At 43.3% G+C, this 17,086-nt stretch overlaps 1 protein-coding gene across 1 annotated transcript in view; it reads left to right on the top strand.

Moving 5' to 3' along the window:
• The window catches only part of egfl6 (EGF-like-domain, multiple 6), a 76,444-nt gene extending 64,753 nt beyond the window's left edge, over positions 1 to 11,691 (top strand). The window contains exons 10-13 of the mRNA XM_059968052.1: positions 2,166 to 2,246; positions 4,257 to 4,352; positions 6,237 to 6,505; positions 11,545 to 11,691. Coding sequence (XP_059824035.1) covers positions 2,166 to 2,246; positions 4,257 to 4,352; positions 6,237 to 6,505; positions 11,545 to 11,646 — 548 coding nt within the window. The 3' untranslated portion in view covers positions 11,647 to 11,691. The remainder of the gene's footprint in view (positions 1 to 2,165; positions 2,247 to 4,256; positions 4,353 to 6,236; positions 6,506 to 11,544) is intronic.
• The last annotated feature ends 5,395 nt before the right edge of the window (positions 11,692 to 17,086 follow it).

Below are 17,086 nucleotides of genomic sequence, written 5' to 3'. Positions count from 1 at the left end.
ACTCTGTGGACAACTACACTATCCATCGGGTCGCCCTGAGTTGATGACAACTTGATGGCACTCAATAATAGCCTCAAAAGTTGTGAAGCTGGCCAAAGAAAACGTTAAGGTAGTGGTTGATATTGTGAAAGTTATATAAAATGGGACTTGTGCAGCTCTGCTGAACATAACTTCCATTTACATTCAACACACAGAAAATGCTGGTGGAATGCAGCAGGCCAGGTAGTATCTATAGGAAGAAGCACTGTCAACGTTTCGGGCCAAGACCCTTCCAAATTTATATTCTTTAAACTGTAAAGGGTGTCAGCACTTAAAATCACACTCCCAGCAGCAATGAGCAATTTCGTGTCATGTGTAAGAGGCCGCAGTTGAGGGTGAGAGAGCCCCTGAATTTACTGAAAAGGACCTGGATGTCTTCCTCGGTGAGTTAAGTACCAGGGATGATAGTCTGTCTGATAGTAGACCCTCCTGGAGTAGTGTAAGAAGCTCTTGGCAGGGGTGGCTACTATTGTCTCCAGTGGGAGTAAGACTCCTCAGTCAACAAAGCAATACACTGATATATTTCATATTCTTATGAGATTTTAAGACACAGTTGTACTGACCCATTTCAGTAACTATTTAACATATATTTATTTAGAGAGACAATGTGGAATAGGCCTTCCCAGCCCTTCGATCCATGCTGCCAGCAACCCTCAATTTTAACTCCAGTCTAACACTAATCACAGGACCAATGACCAATTAACCTACAAAGCAGTATGTCCTTAGACTGTGGGAGAAAACTGGAGCACCTAGAGAAAAGCCACACATTCCATGATTTTGATATCAGTTAGAATGTGTTATGAAGGATAAATTATTAACGCAGCTTCCAAAAAGTAAATATCATCAGCTCAGTGGCAATTTTGAAACCTGCGTCAATAAAGTGTTTGTAAATCTGATTTATTGCAATAAATTAAACATTGGAACAAGTAATTTGGAGTCTGGAATTCATCTTTAACATAAGATTAATAGTTCTTGTTGGCAGCTGTTTAGTAGCCACAGGACATTTTCAGACTAAAGGTTAACCAGCAGATTATACAAAAGGAAATTTTTGTCTAAGGACCACTGGTGATGGTGCTGTTTGAAGTTAAGAAGCAGTAACACAAATGAATGCCCAACAGCAAGATTGTTATCTGAAAAATTTACTGCAAGGCCTGAAGATTACATTCTCCCAAAACAGGAGGTTACAGGCCTGGGGATTCCATCATTAAATCACCTGAGCTCCTCGTAAAGAGGCAGGCGAGGGGGGAGGTGATTAGCTCCTTAAGAGATTTCTCAGAGGTAATATAAAATGCTCAAGGAACTCTGTAGACCAGGCAGTATCTATGGAAAAGAGTGAACAGTTGATATTTCAGGCTGAGACCCTTCATCAGGGCTCAGAGGAAAAAACTACCCTGAGTTAAGCAATTTAAAATAGATTGAACGGCCAATGGTCTTTGAAAACAGGACAGTGCCAAAACAGTATAAACATAGCATTATCTCTGTCATTCACACTGCGCAAAGGCAAGAAACGCATTTATCAGCTGTGTGTACGATATATTACTTTTTCTTCCTATTTCATCAGAATATGTAATTTCTGTAAAAGAAAATTTATCATACTATTGTCTTTGATGCAGATTAGTTTATTGTCATGTATAACAAGAGGAATGAAATTGTAAACAGTATAAAAAGAATAAACAGTAGACATGGTAATAATTAATTCAACAATAGTGATGAGTGCAAAAACAACAGAATGGTGCAAAGTACAGTAATGCAAAATGCAAACTGAGGGAATGCAAAAGTAGCAATAAGACAAGAACACTAGAGTTGTAAAGTAATTTTGAGGCAAAACTATTCAATGTGAACATGGACCAATATCATTAAGCAAGGGGTCCATGGACCAAGGTTGGGAACTCTTGCTCTAGACAATATCTTCAATAAATTACTAAGTCTTAAAAAATTAGATAATTACTAAGAGGCTTTGCCTGTTTACTGAGATGAATGGAAGCTTAGCATGTAGAGTTGCCAAGGTAACTATCTCCCATCATACAGGTTTGTATAATACTCAATATTAATTTAGTAAAATGTGCAAGATTCCAATAACTGGAATGAAAACATGCAGTCATATCTAACGGTATTGATTGTTTCAGTTCCCAGGAGGAATGAAGCCACAGTATTCAGTCCAGTGCTGGGCAAGAAAGAAATTTCAATGCAAGAATCATTAAATGATGGTACGAAACAAATAAGCTGCTGAAAGTCTGAAAATAGGTGACCTTAAATATTCCAGCATTTTGTTAGTGCAGTGTTAGTGTTGCTCTAAACTTGCCAAAATAGTCCAATGCATCAGGTGTGCAAGATGGGTGAGACCAGTGCATCTACTGATTATTTGTGTGTGTGTGTGTGTGTGTGTGTGTGTGTGTGTGTGTGTGTTGGGGTTGGGAAGCTGAATGGGAAACGGTGGTGGTGGCTATGCTGACAGTTAGGTGACTGCCTGACACAGGATACTTAATATGAACCCCAGGCTTTATTTAAATGGTATAGACACCAAAGAATGTCCTGATACAGCTTTCTGATTTCAGGCTGATCTAAAACTGAGCTATTGGCTTTGATACTATTTTTAAAGAGAAACCGAGAAGTATCAAGTTTTATAATGTAGGATATCACCAACTTTTAATAGAAAACTTTGGGTAAGTTAAGAATTAGCAATTAATTGCAGCAGGTGTATGCAAAATGGGCAGTGACAAGCTGGATGTTCCTCATACACTCCCCAATTTTCCTTCACACATTGAAATTGAATTCCAAACCCTTGGATTTTAGAGGCTTGAAAATAATGAACTCAGGAAGGAACAAATTAAAAAACGAACCTACATAATAAATCTTCATGACATTGTGGAGAGGTGGGAAAGTCTAAAGCATGACCTTAAAGAAAACATAAATGTTCAGAAGAATCTTCATGTTCAGACTCATCAAAGAAATGGCAAAATGGAGATCAAGACAAAGTATCTCGGTTGGTAGCATTCTTGCCCCTAAATCTTGAAGGCTGTGAACTCAAGTCTGACTCAAGCATAAATCTTTAGGCTGATATTCCAATCTAGGACTGAAGAAGTTCTGTTAAATCTGCTGGCACTTGTATGAGACCTTATCAGCTGTCTCAGGTTGATGTAAAAGACTCTATTTCTCTATTTCCTGGAGGAGCAGGTCCAGGGTAACCTGGCCGAACTGTATCCATCCCTTAGTGAGTGAGATTGTTTGCTTATTATAACATTGGTGTTTAGGGGGAGTTATGGTACAGACTGGCTACTGAATTTTCTATCTTACAGCAGAACTTCTACATCAGTGAGACCCAGCGTAAATTGGGGGACTGCTTTGTTGAGCACCTTTGCTTCATCAACAAACAGGATTTCCCATTGGCCAACCATTTTAATTCCGATCCCCATTCCCATTCCAATACGTCAGTCCATGGCCTCTTCAACTGCCATGATGAGGCCACCCTCAGGTTGGAGAAGCAACATCTTATATTCCGTCTGGGTAGCCTCCAACCTGATGGCATGAACATCGATTTCTTGTATGTCCAGTAATTTTACCCCTCCACCTTCCCTCTTATTCCATCCCCCACTCTGGCTTCCCTCTTACCTCTTCCCTCACCTGCCTATCACCTCCCCCTACTGCCCCTCCCCTTTCCCTTTCTTACATGGTCCATTCGTCTCTCCTATCAGATTCCTTATTCAGCCCTTTAGCTTTTCCACCTATCACCTCCTATCTTCTTACTTCATCCCCTCTTTCCCACCTACCTGGCTTCACCTACCACCTTCTAGCTTGTACTCCTCCACTCCCCCAGCTGCTTATTCTGACTTCTTCCTCCTCCCTTTCTAGTCCTGATGAAAGGCCACAGTCTGAAACATCGACTGCTTATTCCTTTCCATAGATGCAGCCTGACCTGCTGAGTTTCTCCAGCATTTTGCATGTGTTTCTTTGGTTTAATATGTTTTGAAACATCCCGAGGGTCCTATATACCAGAAATGTTACATGAGCCTTATTCCCCAATGCTGGAGATTTCTGTCCAATGTTTCAAAGGTGAAAATTGTGCAGATTTTTATTACATTATGTGCCTGAAGTATGACACCTACTTTCAAAAAGATTCCTATTAAAAAGCCTTTCCACTCTCAAAATAGAATTATCAAAAATATATACATTTAACAGTTGGAATTTGCTGATAAGAAAGTCTCTGTGATTCTCTTTAGATTTTTCAGTGGACTGCAATTTTAATCAAGGAGTTTGTGAATGGATACAGGACACAGAGGACGACTTTGACTGGAAAGTCACTGACCTGCCTAACGGTGCTTTTAAAATTAATTTATAATTGAAAGTAATTAATTTAATGAATCAAAACACTCCAATTTGATGTGCATTAATTTCAATAGAGACATGGGATAGTTAAAGCACAAAGTCTGTACTTGTTCTGCACTACAGCAATCCAGCTAGTCCCATTCCCCTGACATCTCCTCACAACCCCGCAAATTCGTTCCTCTCAAAGGTTAATGCAACACCTTGTTCAGCACTACAAATGAATTTGCCACTACCATTCCAGTAGTGCTCTCTAGATCCCAACAAACCACTACACTAAAAATAAACTTTTCCTGATGCTCTTTGTTCTTTTTTCAGTCACCTTGAAGCAGTTTGCTGTTGACACCCCTGCAAGTGAAAACTTTCTATGATTTCTTTCCAACAAGTATTTGGTATTGTTATGTGATTACCATACCTCTTTTTGCACACTCAGTGTTCCATTTACCATCTTTTGATCACTTTGCCTTCCCTTTCTCCCTAATTTCTGCCGCCACCACATCACTACTAACAAACTCTTATGCTAATAAAGAGGACACATCAAGAATATCCTCCTTCCTCAAACAACTGAGATGTCCTCTTTCTTCAAAGTATGGGATTTCCCTTCCTCCATCATTGACGCTGATCTCACCCACATCTCCTCCATTTCCCAGACCTACACCCTCACCCCGTCTTCCCACTGCCTTAACGTTGGCCTCACCCATCACCCCATGAGCTTCCACACTCAGCACATCATTCTCTGCAATTTCACCCATCTTCGAAGGATCCTACCACCTAACACTTCTTTAATTCCACCCTCACTCACTGCTTTCCACTGGGATTGTTCCCTCCATGATTCCGTTGTCCAGTTGTCTTTCCCCAATAATCTCCCTCCTGGTACTTCCCCTGCAGGTGGAAGAAGTGCTACACCTGCCCATTCACCACCTCCCTCACCTCCATTCATGGCCCCAAACTGTCCTTCCAGGTCAAGGAACACTTTGACTGTAAATCTATTATGGTTGTCTACTGTGTCCAGTTCTTCCAATCTAGCATCCTTGACACTGGCGAGACCCAGTGTAGATCGGGAGACCGCTTTGTTGTGCCACCGCTCGATCACAAAAAGCAGGATTTCCTGGTGGCCAGCCATTGCAGTTCCAACCCCATTCCCAGTCCAACTTGTCGGCCCATGGCCTCTTCTACGGTCACTCTCAATTTGGAGGAGCAATACCTCATATTCCATCTAGCCTCCAACCTGTTGGCAGGCAGGAATGGAAATTTGTCTAACTTCCAATAAATTTCCCTCCTCCCATTTCGCTCTTCTTCAATTCCCCACTCTGGCTTCCCTTTTCTTCTCACCAGCCTATCACTTCCCCCGGTGCCTCTCCTCCTTCCTTTTCTCCCATGGTCGACTCCTGTCCTGTTAGATTCCTCTTCTCAACCTCTTTACCATTTCTACTTATCACCTCCCAACTTCTTTCTTATCACCCTCCCCCAACCCCCTGGCTTCACCTATCACCTTCTGGGTTGTACTCCTTCCCCTCCCCCCACATCCCCATACTGGCTCCTCCCCCCTTCCTTTCCAGTCCTGATGAGGAGTTGCAGCCCATAATGTGAAACTTTATGCATTCCCATAGATGCTACCTTACCTGCTGTGTGCGTTGCTCTGGATTTCCAGCACCTGCAGAATCTCTTATGCTTCTGCTATTCTTGTCTTTGCTGTTTCAATGCAGAAGAGTTTAACACCAAATTCATCACTGCTTGTATTAACTCACTGTTTCACATCTGTTTTCATTCTTGAAGACAGTATAAATCATGAGCCTCAGCCTTCAGGTAGCTTTCAGAAGGTAAATAGAATTTTGGAAGAGATCACAGATTAACACATGCTATTTCCCATTTACAAGGCAACGGCTACTACATGGCAGTCCCTGCATTTGTCGGGCTTAAGAATGAAGTTGGCCATTTGAAGCTCCTTGTTGGTGATCTGGTTCCGAAGAAGGATTTCTGTTTGACCTTTAAGTATCGGCTTGTGGGAGAGAGGATTGGAAGTCTTCGGGTACGTTTCAATAACAGGAATCCTTCATTCTGGGAGAGGACCAGAGACAAAAAGGAAGACTGGAAGGTTGGAAGCATTACAATAACTGCTAGAAACAGTTCTGAAACCCAGAAAAATGTAAGTCAACAAGCTACTCACTACACTAATAAAGCAAACAGTGCAAGCTTTTGATTGATGGATTTAATAAAGAAGGGAAATAAGATTCCTGTGGTTTAGATAAATACAGACACACTGCATAAAATGTCTTGGTCTGATTACAGCCTGTAATCTCAACAATAAAATGATCTTGAGAATTGATGGGAATAAACTAAACACACATGCAACTGAAGTAAATTATTTAAACATTCAACAGAACAATTTAAGCCTTTGACATTTGATTCTCCCTCATCGTGCTTGTGAACCGTGAAGCCCATCCACTGCGCATGTATCTCACACAGCCGTGTTCCCAAATTTTGTCTCCAATAATTTGTCATATTTTGGAAATAAAATTGAGGAGGATTTTTTTCTTTTAATTTTGATCGTTTCCACTTTGAAGTTCAATAATTAACACAAGAAAACTTTTAAGCAATAAGCCTAGAAAAGTTGGAGGATATCAATCTCTTTCACCACTATCCACGATTTTATTGAAGGAATCAGACAGAAGGGTGAAATTCACATTAATTTTAGACAACATGGACACTTTTATTATCAAGCAGCTGATTGTGTGCTTTTGCAACTTAGATTTCTAAGCTGCTGATTCTTGTAGTGCAACTCTCAAAATAGAGAAAACCATCATTTTCATTGTAAGGCTCTTTAACTTCCACTTTGTATGGTTAAAAATAACAACAAAGAATGCTGTAAATACTCAGCAGCTCAGTCAGCATATATGGAGAGAGAAACACAACTAGTGTTTCATCAGAATAGGAAAGTAAATAGGTGTAAAACAAGATCTGAGATGCAAGGAGAGGGGGAGAACAAAAGGGAAAACATTTCCTCCTCTTTCTTTCTTTACATCTTTAAACTTGCATTATCCTTAAACTTCGACATTTCTATTGAAAGGTCACAGGCCTAAAATATTAACTCTGTTTCTCTGTCCACAGATACTGCCTGATTAGCTATTTCAAACATTTTCTGGTCTCATTTCAGATTTTCAACATCTACATTTTTTGTATATGATTACCAGATTATAATCAAACCATGTTTCAAAATCCATTATAAAGATTGTTTTTTAAAAGACTTCTGCATGCTCAGATAACTTATTATTTCTTTACGAAGCAAATTTGATTTTATGATTTGAGTACTCCAAGGATGATTAAAATGCAAGAAGCAACTTGTTTTACATCTAGATACTTGGCATAAAATAAATGAAGTAACTGGATATTAATCATTCTGTTCAGAGTGCTTAAAACACATGCTTCAGATTCCAACAGAATAAATGGATATTCTGTTAAAAATAGTTTCCAAGAACTGAGTCTCAGTATGGGGAGGTGGAGAGAAGAAGAAGTTTTTTCTATGTTGTCCAATGCAGAAATCTGTTAAGCAACATTGTTTCATTTGAGTGCACAGAGAAGGGCAGGTCAAGTCTTGTGACATTGAATAGACTTTTGCCTTTGAGAAATAAAATGTTGCAGACGCTGTAGACCTGAAATCAGAATGGAGCATGCTGGAAATATTGATGACTGAGGCAGCATCTGTAGAGAGACAAGAGTTAATGTCTCAGATTGATGATGTTTTAGGTTGCAGAAAAGCAGTAGCGGAGACGGCTGTGACATGAAGGCCAAGAGAACATGAACGGGCACCCACTGAGGGAAGCTGAGGATTTTTGTTTTTGTCATCTGGCCTGTAATCTGGTGGTGATGGATCACTGAACCACAACAGAAGCTGCTGTGTTTTACAGCAATGAGATCAATGGAGAGGGAATCAGAGAGTCGCGGTAATATGTGAATGACAGATTTCAGTTACAATGGGAAAAAATTATCATTGGCTCTCAGTGGAAATACAGGGTTTATGGAGGTGAACGATGTGGAGGAGACTATTCTAGATGTGACTGAGGAATAGGCGTTGAGCCTGGGACGAGTAAATCCCACTCAAAGGCTCTGATTGAGGGGCCAGGAAAAACGCAAGTTATTAATAGAAGAGATCTGGCACCTCCAAGAGGACCACAACCTTGTCGTGGTTTGGAAGTTTGCATCACTCAGTGACCTGGAGTGCAATGTTGGCTGGAGTCTGGGCTTTATGTTTTAGCTCTTGGTAGAGTCGCCCATGCCAAACAGGTCAAAGGGCAGAAGTCAGATTAAGAGTGGTCCACTGGTCCTCCAGGTTCGGGGTTCAGCTGAGGGGTAGTAACCCTGACTGGTAAAACAAAATTGTTACGGAAACAGCTATGAAGAACCCTTCTGCATCTGAGTGGCCAAGGACAGACAGCGATGGAGGACTTTCATTGCTACACTAAACACTAGCAGGCGTAATGGGCAGTAGGTAAGGAGTCTAGCAGAGTTGACTTGATTGGGAATTTGTCACGGCTTAGGGCCAGCTGGCTTAGGCCTTTGTATCAACAGAACCTAATCTGCATTTAAAGAAGGACGAGAATCCTTCTTGCACCTTTGTAGAATGGGGATTAAGATCAGAAATTGAGTGATGCACACAGCAACGTGAATAAGGATCTTATTCTACTGCCTCTGCCCAGTTTCTCTTGGTACTGTGAGTTAAGTAGCAGATATTAAGTCTTTTGCATGGTCCATTATTTCTGCATTGTCTCTTCAGAATGCTTTCCAATTAGTCCCATCCTCTAATTGTTTCCTTACACTGAGTCACAGAGTCATACAACACGAAAATGACCCTTCAACTGAGGTAGTTCACACCAACAAGGAATCCCATTTCTCTGTATTTGGCACATATCCCTCTAAACCTGTCAAGGTCTTACATGGTGTTAACGTACCTGTCTCAACCATTTCCTCTGGCAGTTCATTCCATATGCAGACCACCCTCTGGGTAAAAATGAGGTTGAAGGTTTCAGTAGGGTATTGGTAGATTTTCTGTGCTAGTGGTGGATAAAATTTTTAACAGTTCCGGCTGGTCTGAATAATATTCAGAACCTCCTGTATATGCGCAATGATTGAGATATTGAATTAAATTTACATGTGGTCCATTAGACTATGTGGAATGTGCCTAAATAGTCACAAAGTCCGAAAATCTTACATTAAATTTGCAAAACAACCCTAGGGATACTCATGAACAATCAAACTACTATATTTACATGATTGCCGGGGCTCCACTTCCTGAGGCAAGCAGTACTTCGACTGCAAATCAAATAAAATGTATCGCCAGCTGTATCTGATATTCTCTGCAGGAACAAGGGTCTTATTTTATTTTTGTTAAGAGGTATCATGACGCGCAGAGCATATTTTCCAATGACCCATTATGATAGGTTTGTACTGGTTAAGAAACTGGAACAAATTTATACTTCCTGCTGAAATGCTCTCCCAACACTGCATCCTGCATATGAAATTTGTTTCTTAAATATGCTGCCAAATGTAGTAAGCATATTTGACTCTGATATTTGTAGCAGCCTACTTTAGTAGAAGCTTCAGCGATGGACTGATTTATCTTTGAGTACTAAATTGATGTAATTGTGATTGGGTTGAAACAGGATTGCCTAACCCAGATCTCCCATGAGAGTGAAAATCAAGGTGGTGGGGTGAATTAAGATCACAGTCTTTGATACTGGAGATCACGTCGTCTAAAAATTTGGGTCACAGATTAGTAAATGATGTGCAAATCCTGAGAATTTTCATACAGCCACTCTGGATCTTAGCAACACCAGTTATAAAGGAAGTTTTATATGATGAATGGGTTAGTGCTGAGGAAAAGCTCGGAACTTCCCTCATGGGTTTAGAAAGCAGATCATATTGCTGGTCAGCCTGAGTTATTTGCTTAATACCTCAAAGCAACTTCAGCCAAAGGCTGAGGCAGGTTATTTTAAACAATTTTTTGGACGTTGCTTTTGCTGACTAGACCAAAATTCATTGTCCCATTGGTCGAGGTTGAGCATGCATGTTGCACCCGAGCTATCAACATATTACTCCACACAGGGCAGTGCGACATGAGAGCAAGCTGTTGCCCATGCAGCAGACTCCCCTAATCCAGAGAACAGCAAAGACCAATACAGTTTGGCACCAGTGGCGTCGCAGGAGTCACCAGTCAGCGTTGAACTCAGTTTAGGACCGCCTTAGGGACTCCAGCTCCATATGCTTCTTTGGGGTTAGTCCCAAAGCCTTCAGCATGAGTGGGTATAACCACAAGGCAGCAGAGGTTTGAGATCAGAGCTTTCCTTCTCCTTGATGAGCTGCCGGCCACACCTGATGAGCCCCATCTGCCCGAAGCAAATGGTGCCAATAACCAGCCTTTGCCCCTTTTCCTGTCAGTAGGAACAACTCTGCTGGGCTTAGTAGCTAAGCTACATGTGAAGGCCAGGAGCTGGACTTGGTTGTCAGAGGCTACTTGACGTGTATGCTATTGGGAGCATTTAATAGGTAGTGGGAGCTTATCTCCATTACCCCACCCCACCCCCTGCCCATTGGCTATAAGAAACCTATGCTAATTCCTCCAGAAACATGGTCTTGGTTTGATATTTGAACTGCTACAGCCTGTATTGGTTATAGTTTGTTACATCTGTTCAAAGGCATTAGTAAGCCAGTTTTTTTTCTTAAATATCAGTCAGTTTATTGTCACTCATTTAGGTACAAGCTTTTGCTTTATTTTCAATATTTTTAAAAGTCTATATGTAAGTTCTGAAAGGGCTTAATGGGATTTGAACTCATGCTGCCTGAATCAGAAATCCTGACTGGAACTCCTATGTTTACATTATAAATTTAATCAGGTGGCCTGGGCAAGTTTTGAGAATGGAAACTGCTGGAACAATTTTTATGGGGCTACACAAAGAGAGAGAGAGAGAGAGAGAGAGATGGAGAGAGACAGGGAGAGAGAGAGAATGGAAAGAAAGAAAAGAAAACTAACACCTCCTAACTAGCTCAAGACCAAGAGTAGCAACAATGAAGTGAAATCATTCTCTATCTCTGCTGACCAGACTGATAGGAATTTAACAGCATCATTAGTTAGAGGAACTCTTTTAATTATCAGTTACGTTATGATTTTCATTTTTTTCAATTACTTTGCAGATTATCTTTGAAGCAAAGCGAGGAAAAGGCAGCACTGGTGAAATAGGATTGGACAGTGTTATTCTAATCTCTGGGCCTTGCAGAGAAGATCTCAGAGAATGACGACTGAGAGACATAAATTTCAATTTCAGCTTCCTAAATTCTTCAGTCTGCAAACACATGATAACACCTCAAATGACTTGATTGTTCACCAGCATATAAAACCCAGTCATTTTTCAATGTAGTACATACTGTCATTCTGATGCCAGCTTTTATATGGCAGCGTAGGATTCCTACACACAAGATTGTGGTATTTACAATAATCAGCATCATGTTTCCTAACTTTATAATTGTAATGTTGTACTGGTGCTATTTATGTCAGGTCTGCACTCCTTCAGTGATCTTTAACCTACTTCTCACCCGCCAGGGCTTTCATTCAGCAAGTATTCAGGTCTTTGAGAGAGTTGTTGTCATGAGACAATTGTATTTTGTCCAATGCAGTATTAGTACTACCTAAGCAATTTGTTGAAGCACAAGGTTCATGCAAATGTACTCACTGTAAAAGCATTAACAATATGATATTTAAACATGTCACAGCCATTATATTCAGGGATCTTCAGTGATTTCTGTTGGCTTGCAAAGAATGAATGACCCCCTACTTCTCTTTACTTCCATGCCAAGTTTCTGGATGCACAGAGCAGGAAAAGGAACTTGATCCTCGTGCCCCAAATTCAGTGTGCTCCTGAGATTTATTAGGTTTTGAGAAGACCTTAGCCAATGCCTGCAGTAAGAGCAGACCTGAGTATCCCAAGTATGTCTTAAGTAGCTGAGATCCCAAATCATACAATTCCAGATGGTCTGGCAGTTAAGCGTAAAGAGTCCTCAAACCTCCCTTTTACTGTTCTTCAGTGGCAATCTTCAGAGTACCAACTGACAGATGGGAAGGAGGTGGGGGGCTGGATAGACAGAGAAAATTCAAGGCTAATGTGTACAATGTTGAGAAGATTCAAGTTATTAATATCAATGTGAATCCATCACATTAATATCATGGCTTAACCTCGATCAATATAACTAATGCATTCTGCAAAGGTTTTACATTTTGAATTCAGTATTTTGTATTATTTCCTGTGTATTTGTAGAACATTTTTGCAATAAATTTTGCTCTTTATAGATAACCCTTACTCTCAATTTTCTTTTTCCATAGTACTTTCACTGACTGAAGCTTCAAATTGCTATGATAATGATAGGCGAGAGACATTCCCAGCTCTTGCAGTCACTTGAGTTGGGAGGGCATTTGTAGACTATCCGTTCAGCTAAGTGATCTATCTTCAAAAGGAAGCAGTTGCTGTAGTTCAGTTCTGCTGAATAGAACAACTAGGACAGTTGATAGATGATGGAAAGTGCTAAATGGCCTATGACTGTGTTCCTGTGCTCATTTGACTTGTCAAAAGATGACACCATAGCTTGAGAGCTTGAATTATAAACTGATATTCATCAGTTAAAGTAATGAGAAAAACTGTATTACTTAACTTCAATAAAGCCAGATATGAAGCCATCCACTTTGGATCCAAAATGATAAATTTGTATACTTTCTAAAAGATGAAAAGCAGGAAGTGATATGGAAGGGGGTTCAAAGAGACATTCATAATCCAGAAAGTCATTCCTACACCACATGCACAAGGTCAAGCCCACCCCAAGTACTGCCTATTGTTGTCTTTCAGTTGTTTTCACTGGTACTACTCAACTATGTTCAATCTGTAATGGTATTGAGTTTGCTGACCACAAAGCTCTCAACTCTAACAAAGCCCTTAAGCTCTATATTACACAGGGCTTAAAGTCTTTGTTTGAGTTTAGAACTTTGTGGTATAACTTCCTGCTTTCCACCACTTAGAAAGTATTCAAATAGCCCTGAGTACACTCACTAAAGGAATGTTATACTGTAGTGGTTGCCAACCCGTCGATCACGATCAACTGGTCGATCTTTGTAACTTTCCCAGTAGATGCCGGAAAAAAAAAAGAAAAAGAAATATACAAATACTGTTGCGAGATTGTTTCTGGATTGTGGGGTTTTAGTTCCGTTCTTTCTGCCCAGTGCACATGCGTATAGCTACCCCACCACGCACTACAGTGTACTTCAGTGGTCCCCAACCACCAGGCCGCGAGGAAACGACATGAGCCAGCTGCACGTTTCCTCATTCCCTGTCACACCCACTGTTGAACTTGAACGCACGTGAGGTCATCAGTCGCCTAAACGCAGTGACACCCTCGCGCCAGGGATCACTGGTTGGCCTCTCGCGGCCAGTGGGAAGTGTTGCTGATAAAGGCCTGGAGCGCGGACAGATGGGCACCACCTCTAAACCTGCTTAGTAGACCGAATGTCGGTGGGGAAGCGGTGCTAAAATATTCGCAGACGACCTAATTTGGACTCGGGGTTTCGTAAGTAGCAGAGCAGCTACCTCGCTGCAATCTACTGAAAGTCATCCCTTGAGCCAAACTTTTGTCCGCCGATAGATCCTACAAAGGTGGCGGGCGCGCGTCCTGTCACACTCCTCGCTCGCTCGGCCGCTCTCTCCGGACTGTGACCGCCACGGCCCCAGCATGGAGACCTCCGGCCCTTACCTTGTCCTCTCATCCCACCCACAACCAGCTGCACCTGGCCAAGGTGTCTGGTGGCAGGTGGGCGGGTGGGAGGTTGTCTAATGAGGCAATGAAGCCCTCAAAACTGCTTCAGAACCCTGAGTCCAAGCACCTTGCACTTAAAAGTCAAACCCGTTGAGTGTTTTCAGCAGAAAAAAACGTGAGCAAGCAGGACAGCAGCTAAGTGCTGAGAGCCATGAAAACTAAATTGCCTGTTTAGACCGGACAAAAGGAACCTGCTTTGAGTATCGTTGTATTCCAGTCGTGCTTAACAGCACCCCCTCCCCCGTTGGTCGGTCTGCAAGAATATTAACAATATTAAACCGGTCCACGGTGCAAAGAAGGGTGATGATCCCTGGTGTTCATGCATTATTTCTGCTTCTGGGTTGCACAGGTTTTACTTCCGGTCTTTTCTGCCCCAGTGCGCATGCATGTGACTAATCGATTTGGAGTCGATCTTGCTTTTCACTAAGGCCGAGGTAGGGGATCTTGGGCTTAAAAAGTTTGGTGACCACTATTATACTGTAACCACCCAATCTTCAAAGACTAGCTCACTTCACTGTTTATTCTCCAAGGTAAATTTGCTGCCAATACCTACCACTCCCAACAAGAGAAGACACTTCCAACTAACAAAATAGTTTAACACATCGTTCATTTGTTTACAGTAATACATACGTAAATCCACACAACACTGTTCAAACACTGTGGCGACCCACTTTCTGCGCAGGCGAACCGGCTAACAAATAGCCAGCGTGCGGGGAGAGACTTTGGTAATGCACCTCTGACGTCATTTCCGCCTGGAGAGGGCAGGCGATAGGGATTAAATGCCAGCGCTGCGGTTTGAATAAACTAGTCTCAAAACGACTTACCAACTGTGTGTCGTTACTTCAGCGCTGTGTGTAGCACATCGCTACATTGGTGACCCCGACGGTCCAAACAGGATTTGGACCAACGATGACCAACTCTTCACCTGTTCACGCAGTTTCACTAAAACTGCCGACTTTCTGGACGCTGCGACCACGTGTGTGGTTTAGCCAAGCAGAAGCCCAGTTCCAGATTTGACCGATATCCTCTGATTCCATGCGTTACTACCACGTGGTGAGTGCCCTTGACCAGGAGACGGCCGCCAGGTTGCGGATTTCATACAGTTGTTCCTGGAAGAAGGCAAGTATGAAGCATTCAAAGCACTGCTCACTGGGACCTTTGGCCTCTCACGGCGTGAGCAAGGTGCCCGCCTGCTTCACCTGGACGGTTTGGGAGACAGACTGCTGTCAGCATTGATGAACGAGATGCTGGCCCTGGCCCTCATGTTCGAGCAAGCGTTCCTAGAGCAACTGCCCGAGGACATACATCTGCTGCTGGCTGACTCAGATTTCAGTGACCCCCGGAAGGTGGCAGCCCGGGCAGATGTGCTGTGGAAAGCCAAGAGGGAGAGCGTGGCATCCGTCGGTCAGGTTATCACGCCACATGCCCAACAGCGGACCAGACCAGGCGCACACAACATAGAGGCAGGAGTGAGAAGGCCAGCGAACAGTGGTGTTTCTACCACCAGTGGTGGGGCACAAAAGCCCGCCATTGTCGCCCGCCCTGCAGTGGCCAGCTGCCGCTAATGACTATGGTGGCTGGCCACTAGGACAGCCTCTTGTACGTCTGGGACAAACAGTTGGGACGCCGCTTCTTGGTCGACACCAGAGCGGAGATCAGCGTCTTGCCCCTGACGGGGTACGGCACCCGCAACAGGCAACCAGGACCCACCCTGAGGGCCGCAAACGGCAGCATGATATGTACCTATGGCACCCGCACAGTGCAGCTGCAGTTCGGCGCCAGCCGGTTCACGTGGGACTTCACACTGGCCGTGGTGGCCCAACCACTCCTGGGGGCAAACTTCTTGCGAGCTCACAGCCTGCTGGTCGACTTGCAAGGGAAAAGACTGGTACATGCCGAGACTTTCCGGACGTTCTCCCTGGGTGAAGCCAAGTTGCCGGCCCCACACCTGGACTCCATCACGCTGTCGGACAACAAATTCACCAGACTCCTAGCGGACTTCCTGTCGATTCTGGTGCTGCAGTTCATGGCATCCATGCCCAGACATGGGGTACAGCACCACACCTCGACCCAGGGACCATCCCTCCACGCCTATGCATGAAGGCTCCTCCCGGAAAAGCTCCACCTGGTGAAGGATGGGTTCAAGAGGATGGAGGAATTGGGGATCGTACGGCGGTCCGACAGCCCATGGGCCTCCCCCCTGTGCATGGTGCCCAAAGCAGCCGGGAGTTGGAGACCATGCGGTGACTACTGCAGACTGAATGAGGCTACCACTCCAGACTGCTATCCCGTGCTGCACATACAGGACTTTGCAGCAAACCTGCATGGGGCAAGGATATTTTCCAAAGTAGACCTTGTCCGGGGATACCATCAAATCCCGGTGCACCCTGAAGACATCCCCAAAACACCACTCATCACCCCGTTCGGCCTGTTCGAGTTCCTCCGAATGCCGTTCAGCCTGAAGAATGCTGCACAGACATTCCAGCGGCTAATGGACGCGGTGGGACGCGACCTGGACTTTGTGTTCATCTATTTGGAAGACATCCTTATAGCCAGCAGTTGTCACCAGGAGCATCTGTCCCACCTTCGCCAGCTCTACTCCCGCCTGAGTGATTTTAGCCTCACGATCAACCCGGCCAAATGTCAGTTCGGTCTCGATACCATCGACTTCCCGGGCCACAGGATTACCAAAAACGGGGCAACACCTCTGCCCACCAAGGTAGATGCGATCCACCACTTTGCCCGGCCCAACACGGTCAAAGGCCTGCAGGAGTTCGTTGGTATGGTGAACTTCTACCTCTGTTTCCTCCCCTCAGCAGCCTGTATCATGCGCCCTTTGTGCACCTTGATGTCGGGTAAAGGCAAGGACATTACTTGGGAC

Source organism: Hypanus sabinus, chromosome 4 (genome assembly GCF_030144855.1).
Source record: "Hypanus sabinus isolate sHypSab1 chromosome 4, sHypSab1.hap1, whole genome shotgun sequence".
NCBI lineage: Eukaryota > Metazoa > Chordata > Chondrichthyes > Myliobatiformes > Dasyatidae > Hypanus > Hypanus sabinus.
The sequence above is the reverse complement of the archived record's forward strand: the minus strand, read 5'-3'. Positions and strand labels throughout refer to the sequence as shown.